The sequence below is a fragment of the Lactuca saligna genome, chromosome 8, assembly GCF_052625555.1.
Source record: "Lactuca saligna cultivar CGN05327 chromosome 8, ASM5262555v1, whole genome shotgun sequence".
Lineage (NCBI taxonomy): Eukaryota > Viridiplantae > Streptophyta > Magnoliopsida > Asterales > Asteraceae > Lactuca > Lactuca saligna.
This window is the reverse complement of record NC_136424.1, coordinates 69,168,666-69,176,132: the sequence shown is the minus strand read 5'-3', so window position 1 is coordinate 69,176,132 and position 7,467 is coordinate 69,168,666. Positions and strand designations below refer to the sequence as shown.

The 7,467-nt window shown below is 32.9% G+C and overlaps 2 protein-coding genes across 3 annotated transcripts; one reads left to right on the top strand and one right to left on the bottom strand.

The window, feature by feature from the left end:
• The first annotated feature begins 863 nt into the window (after window positions 1-863).
• On the top strand, window positions 864-2,208 carry LOC145013201 (FCS-Like Zinc finger 8-like). Of its 2 annotated transcripts, none has more exons than XM_078972007.1 (2): window positions 864-1,752; window positions 1,947-2,208. In XM_078972007.1, exons 1-2 carry the CDS (start codon window positions 1,079-1,081, stop codon window positions 2,032-2,034), a joined length of 762 nt encoding a protein of 253 aa, XP_078828133.1. In that variant the 5' UTR covers window positions 864-1,078; the 3' UTR covers window positions 2,035-2,208. The 2 variants fall into 2 exon arrangements, with proteins under 2 accessions (XP_078828133.1, XP_078828132.1); XM_078972006.1 differs by having other exon boundaries at window positions 868-1,758.
• Window positions 2,209-3,324: 1,116 nt separating this feature from the next.
• On the bottom strand, window positions 3,325-5,729 carry LOC145013203 (flocculation FLO11-like protein). Its single transcript, XM_078972008.1, has 4 exons — window positions 5,554-5,729; window positions 3,829-5,455; window positions 3,629-3,727; window positions 3,325-3,535 (listed from the first exon to the last, which is right to left on the bottom strand). The coding sequence occupies exon 2, from the start codon at window positions 5,231-5,233 to the stop codon at window positions 4,574-4,576; it is 660 nt and encodes a 219-aa protein (XP_078828134.1). The 5' UTR covers window positions 5,234-5,455; window positions 5,554-5,729; the 3' UTR covers window positions 3,325-3,535; window positions 3,629-3,727; window positions 3,829-4,573.
• Between the last annotated feature and the right edge of the window lie 1,738 nt (window positions 5,730-7,467).

The following is a 7,467-nucleotide window of genomic DNA, read 5'->3' as shown; positions in this document are numbered from 1 at the left end:
TGACAAAAAAATGACCTTTAGAGGGTGTTTGGTTTAATTTCTAAAATGACTTTTGGCTTTTTCTTTTAAAAAAAGTCATAAAGATGTTTGGGAAGATGAGATGGACTTTTGAAAATAACTTTTCCAACAGAGTAAATTTGATCTTTTTGAAAAGTCATGAAATCATGACATTTTCAACTTTTCAACAGTATTAAACATTAAAATTACTTTCATATCTCCATTTACCTCCAATAAATACGTAAATATATCATTTTTAGTCATTTTGCATATAAAAATTAAACCAAACACTTTAACTTTTGATTTTTTTCCCTTCAAAAGCTAATACAAACACATTTTAAAAAACAATTTTTACAAAAAGTCAATTTACAAAAAGAATTTTTATCTCACAAAAACTAAACCAAACACCCTCTTAAAACAACTTCTCATTAACCTTTCAACAAGTAGATTTTAAGAAGTTAGAATTTATAATTTTTCTAAACTTCTTATGACTTTTGAGTTGTGAAGGTGAATATTATCTTAAAATATCCTTAAACTAAAACAATATATTTTAAAAAAAATAATAAAATAAAATAAAATTGTTGACACTTTTTCTTAATATAAAAACAAATCCAAATATTTTTACCACCATCATAAATCAATAAAAAGAATATTTTTACTACCACCATAGATGAATAACTCTTTCTATTTAAAATTTTTGAATATCAAAATAAAATCTCAAAACACCTCTAAGTTTTCAAAATTAGATCTATTCTATGCAAAAGCTATGATATTTCAAAGTTTTGTCATTATTCATTTGTATTAAAAAATCGTTATTAAATACATTTTAAATTTGACCAAAATAAAACTTTTATAGGTGCTAAATTTGGCCTATGTTTTCTTTTCTTTTTGTTTCTACTTTTTGAAGCTTGGAAAAGTGAGCCTTTTGATCAATCATTGCATAAAACCCATGAAGGGCATGAACAAATTTCTTGCCCTTTGTTTGAATCCATTTCTTCTCGATCCCTCTTTCTTATTGAATTAAATTCAATCGAGCATTGTGATAACACAAAATCTTTCGATTCAAGTGATCTATAATTCTATGGCTAATACCCAAAACCCCACCAAACAGATTTCATCTTTTCTTGGTTCTCCAAGGCTATTCAATGTCTTCATGGCAAAAACCCTTTCTGATGCAGAATCATCACCAACCTCAGTTCTTGACACCAAGCAATTTTTCACGACTTTCAGAAGTAACCCTTTTCAGTTCAAACAAAGCCCAGAAAAACCCAGAAAGATCTCTGATGAAATCAAAAACCCATTTGAGAAATTTGAATGTGAAAATGGAATTGCTCTTGCTCTTCTTCAAGAAAACCCTAATAATACGATACACAAACCTAATTCCATCAGCCGAAAGGTTCTATTTGGATCAACCCTCAGGATTCAAATCCCGTCACACTCTAAAGATCCTTGTGATTTTGGGATCAAGTCCAGGAATTTGCAGTCGCCGGGTCGGGTAACCACAAATGGACCCGGATCTCCTCGAGCTTCAATGGATGCTTTGTCTTTGAGTGAGATGGAGCTCTCAGAGGAGTACACAAGAGTAATCTCTTATGGGTCTAACCCAAAAATCACCCATATTTACGATAATTGTGTTGTGGGCAGTTATTGTGATGCTCTTCATTCGGATCATAGCCCGAAATCGCCATGGCAGAGCTTTTCAAGCTTGTGTTATACCTGCAAGAAGAATTTTGAAGAGAATAGCGACATTTTCATGTACAGGTTCGCCGAAATTTGAGTTTTTTTACTTTAATTTGCTAAAAATGGAAGTGATCTGTGATGTAATTTTACCATAAAATAAAAAAAATAATAATAATAATAATAATAAAAAAAAAACAAAATTTGATGTAAAATTGCTTTTGATTTTTGTTGAAGATAATGAACTAAGCTGTCGATTTATGTGATTACAGGGGTGAGAAAGGTTTTTGCAGTGAAGAATGCAGATGCCAAGAAATGATTATGGATGAATTGATGAACTCAGAGCAATTGTGTCAATGACTACTTTACCCTTCAAACTTTATCTTATGGAGGTGGATGCAAATCATGCAATGTTGTAGTTTCCTCGATAACGATGAAGATCAATTAAGTCGATAGTTTGTTATATCTTTTGTAATGTGTTTGAAGGAGTAAATAGCTCTCTTGAGTTGAATAAAATGCAAAAATATTAACCTATGCTCTATTGTATATGGGGACTATACTTCAACAAATATAACGACCATATTCTTGAAGAGAGGCGTGGTTCAAAAAAATATAGAGAAACCAAAAAAAGTTTGTGTTTCATGTCTTTCATTGGGAATATAAACGAAGAGGAAAAATGTTTGGTGGTTCTTTTTCCAGAACTTTAATCCCCAATATAAGGATATTTGGAGAGAAAAGAATTTGTTCAACCTTTTCAATTGTTATTTAAACTAATATATTTTGTGAGAGCCTAATTGTTGTGGAGATCTCAAACTCGCTCAAAATACTGTTAGATGTTAGAATTCTGCAATTGAGTTGATCCAGACCGCTATATAGCCCAGTTTTTTTTTTTTTTTTTTTTTTTAACTGTCTAGTTAGAAGTAGAAATTAAATTTACCAAGTTAGTTAATTATTCGTTTTAAACTCGGAACCTGCAATCTGAAAAACTTTCACCTCAACCAATTGGGAGTTGTATAATGCCAGCCAGTTTTCTTATTTTTTGTTTTAATATATCTTATAATGGAGAATTTTCAATGCAAGACTATTAGCTTTTTAAAGAACAAGTTGCTTTTTTAATTTACTTGCTTTTTCTTGTTTGTCTAATAAGAAAGTAACCTTAAATTAAGCAAGATAAATATTAATTAAGAAAAGAGAATCTTTAATAAGAATCATTAATAAAATCAAAACCATCAACCATGACACCATGTGCATATTGTCAAATTCCAACACCTACTTCACTTGCTGCAAAATTAACAGAACCGACGACTTGAATCATCAGAAAATTCGCAACCAATTTTATATCTTTTGTTTTATATTCGTAGAAATTTAACATAAAATGACATTTCATTAAAAAACAGATTTAGCATCTTATCTTATTGTTTAAATAAAAAGGTTAGATAACAAAATATGGCATACAACAAAAATGATAGAAAATAACTTTTAACTATTTTTCACCATTTAATGCAAGAGAACTTACAACTTTTTATCATTTAAAAAAAAAGTTTACTTAAGCTTTACATAAAATTGTAAAATTGTTGCATTGACTAAAATGGTGAAAAGATCAAACAAACATAAAAAAGCATATTAAGCATCTCATCCGATACCAGAAAGTTGTCAAACAAAAAACATGCAGTCTAGATTGATTCAAAGGTGTTGTACTTAAAACCAAAGTCATTCATCAGACGAAACAAAAAACAAACATAACCTTCAAAATAAAGTCTTTGCTCAGAAGGTTCAAAAACTGAATGTAAAAAACAGTAGAACATAACACCAACAACCATAGCTGAAACAACAGCCTCCAGAAAAAGCTTCTCCCATCAAACTGCAATGGATCAAATCATATGGCATATGTTAGAATTGGATAAATAGGTAACATCTTAACATCAAAGCCATTAACAAAAAAAAAAAATTCAACCTTTTTATACAAGTCTTGCTTCAGAAGCTTCAAAAGTAAACCCAAGAAACTGAAACTACAAATCTACAACCATATCAACAGCCTCTTGAAGATGCTTCCCTGCAATTGGCAAATGTGGTATAAAAAAGATTAAGATAAAAAAATTTGAATAAACGATTGATACAACTTGAATACGAATTATGGAAATTCAAGATCCTTACCTTCAAGTGGCTTGGCAAATGGCAAGATCTACAATAAAGGACCAAAGAAACAGTGGCAATGACCTTCTTCCCAACACAGTAAAGTAAGACCAAATGGCAGAACAACCAACTATTTAACTTCTTTACTTCCTCTTCCCACTTTCCTCTCTTAAAAACCAGAAAAGATGGTGAAGAGAAGCATTACAACCTCGAAAGGAAAGACTTGAAATTCTAACTCTATCTTAAAGGATATAAATAGAAAAAGATAAAAGCAGAAAAAAAGATGATGACTCCACTACAATAACCAACTATCACAAATGGAAGAGATCATTATCCACTGCCTAAGGCAACCATAGAAACTTCAGCAAGTTATGAATATGTATTTGTGACTTCAGAATATCGATCTACCACCAACCACCTAAAGCAATCACACCCTTTTTACACCCAATATCTGCTTCCATGACATTTGATCCAGTATCAACATGTCCCATCAATCCCAATACTCCAATCCCAACTTCAATCTCCCAAGAAACTTCAACAACCTATGAATCTGTAACAACTTTCAGAAAATATTGATCTACCACCAACAACCCAACAAGCCATCAGCATCCTTGAACCATTACACCACCCTGAGCTTAACTACATGGAAACTAAAATGCAAACCCGAAGTAACTACTGATTTATTCATCCTATATACAGTCTACACTAAAATACTGCAAGAAAGTAGATATTTTTATTTACAGGAGTGATTAACACTCCTAGTATGTCACTCGTCGACCATGTCAAGATTAAGGATGCGACGAAGAGTCTTAGTGGCAAACTCATCGTCACTGTTAAAGAAGTCTCTACGAGAAGACTTGTGATGTTCCCTTGTAGGGGAAGGGGGAGCAGATTTTGCAACAGGGGTCAACAAATCAATATCAGAAGCTGAAACTGAGGGCAGGTTAAGAGATACAGTCCTTTTTGGCTTGATTGAAAACTTGGGTATAGGTAAAGAACTAGGAGGTGGTGAATTTGAATAAGCAGGTCCAGCCCATAGCTCAGAGTAAAAGAAATTGTCATTCAAAGAACCCCTTATGTTATCCTTGAGGGAGTAATCAACATGTTTAATATCAATTGGGATAGGAACGGAATTACTTTTAGTGATTCTCTTAGTGTGTTTAGGGTTTTGGTCGGAGTTGAAATGCTTTTTCACATTAGATGGGGCTGCGGATGGTGTTTTGGGGGAAGTAGGCAAGGACTGTTTAGCAATAGGTGGGGAACGAGCCTTCAGTGGGCTTGGAAGTATACCTGGCCCGGATTGAAAGGTACGGCAATTGATTTCTCTGAAATCCCTAGAAGGATAAGAACCAAAGGATCCATGGTTTCTGCCACGGCTTCTGCTATGAAATTGATCCTGCTGTGCAACAACTACAAGCGTCTCCATTTCTGAATCTAACTCTCTAAAAATTACGGTCACTAGTAGGCGATTAGCTTTCTCCCTCCTAATAGATCTAACGAAATTCAAAATCAGATCTAAACAAACGGTTAGTTTTCTTTAGATCTTCTCCATAACCAACCGAATCTTAGCAGAACGTCGTTAATTCCAGTGAAGCCAAACCATACAGCGAACATAAACTTGTATAAGTCGTCGATCAAACAATCAGATCTATACGGAATCGAATAAATACATCGTTTAGATACATACTCCATAGTTAAAAAACAGGAAAATTGACGAAAAGTTTTCGATTTAAGAAGATCGTTTACCTGAAGAGGGACGGTTCGATCCGGATCTATCACTGTGGATCACTCTTACGACCTAGTTAGCAGCAGATTCGATGATTTCAAGTAAAAACGCCAATGAAAACCGTAGCGAGCTTTGGGAAATATGAGAGAGAGAGAGAGAGAGAGAGAGAGAGAGAGAGAGAGAGAATATCAGACAAAAACGGATCTGAAATTACTCACAGTCATATTTAAGGGGTGTTTGATGCGTCCGGCTAAAAGTTACCCCACTCGCCCTGTCGCTTTATAACGTGTCTTCATGTGAAATGACAAGTATAACCCTTGGTTAATTTAAAAGAAGAATATAAATAAGAAAATGATAAAAATAACCATTTACACTGATTATATTATAAAAATAATAAAATAAAAAATCGAAGTTGCAAAAGTAACCATGAAATTCGCAGATTGAATAATCTCATCTGTGAAATGGGTTTTCTATCTGCGAATGTACAAGCAGCTAAAGTACAACTGTGTTTTAGCTGGTTGTATATTTGCAGGTGATTTATTTTTTTTCTCTATATATATTGAATTTGTAGGGTAAAATCGCAGATGAAATAGCCTCATCTACGATTTACTCTGATTCCATCTGCGAAATTGTGGTTATTTTTTAATTATTTTTTTTTAGTTTGACTATGAAATCAATTGGTTTGACTACGAAATAATGTTGTTATATAAAAAGTTTTGTAGAAAATTATCAATTTGGTTGTTATTTGTTTAGGAAATTTCTCTAAAATTCGCTCTAAAAAATTATTGAATATTTGGTTTGTCTTGTAACCGGTGGGAGATAGCAAGTTAATGGAACTAATCTGGATTACGTATGTCCACAGGGAGGTATTTCTGAATTTGCTTTGATATTTTAATAGAGTATATTAGTTATAGTGATTTTGTATCTTTGGTGAGAAGCAAAATTGGTTGTTAGACAAATATAGAATTAGTCTTCGTTTCCATCATCGTGAATTAAATTATTATATAATTATAGTTGAAGACATGGATGTTAGAATGTTGATAAACATAATCAAATGTAGTGGAGGAATGGTTGTGAAAGTGTTTGTGGTGGTTGATGAAGTTGATGAGGTTAATGGGGGTGGTACATATCTTAATGGTGTGGGTGGTCGTTGTGCTGTTGTTGCCGAACAAGAAGTTAAAGTTATGAATAGGCGTGTGGTAGATAAAAGTAAAAAAGAAAAAAAAAATCAAGTCAAAAAAATGAAAAAAAAAAACATGTTTACGGGCATTATGTTGATATTGGTGATGTACGTTTAGATATAACCAAGCTACAAAGCAATTCCGATAGAGATGAGTTGAGTGACGAAGTTAAAGCTAAGTTTCCCGATAACCTTTTTCACGATATGCCCCCTGTACCAGCATGCCCAGTTGATATTAATGAAGATATCCCAACACAGATGGTAGACATGAATCTTCAAAAGATTGAATGTGAGAGTATATTTAAGAATAAAGAACTTTTAAAGCGGTGTATTGGTAAAAAAAATGTCTTCGAGAAGGTTTCCAGACAAGGATAAGTGGATCCACCAAATCAAGGTATGAAGATGTGTGTGTTTCGAAAATTGTTCTTGGTTACTAAGAGCAAAAGCAATTAAAAATTCTGATGGACTTTTCCAAGTGAATAAATTTGTTGATGTACACACATGTTCTTCAATATTTTTGCAACCTAATCATCGACAAGCAAACAAATATGTTTTGGGTGAATATGTTGATGATGTTTTGGCTGAAGACTATAGTAGAATTTATCGGGGAAAAGATATTTTATGGAACAACAATCCGTCCCCTTGTAAACGAGGGACATCCATCAAATAACCAAATACGGTATCTCTAAAAATGACACGCCTGACACTATCTAAAACTTCAAATACTTCTCATATATTACCGTCCGAGCCTTTT

What these genes read in the sequence shown, in the direction of transcription:
- LOC145013201 (XM_078972006.1), top strand. Translation starts at nt 1,079, where the DNA reads ATGGCTAATACCCAAAACCCCACCAAACAGATTTCATCTTTTCTTGGT. An exon ending in AGCGACATTTTCATGTACAG is followed by an intron (nt 1,759 to 1,946) that starts GTTCGCCGAAAT and finishes ATGTGATTACAG; the next exon opens with GGGTGAGAAAGGTTTTTGCA.
- LOC145013203 (XM_078972008.1), bottom strand. Translation starts at nt 5,233, where the DNA reads ATGGAGACGCTTGTAGTTGTTGCACAGCAGGATCAATTTCATAGCAGA.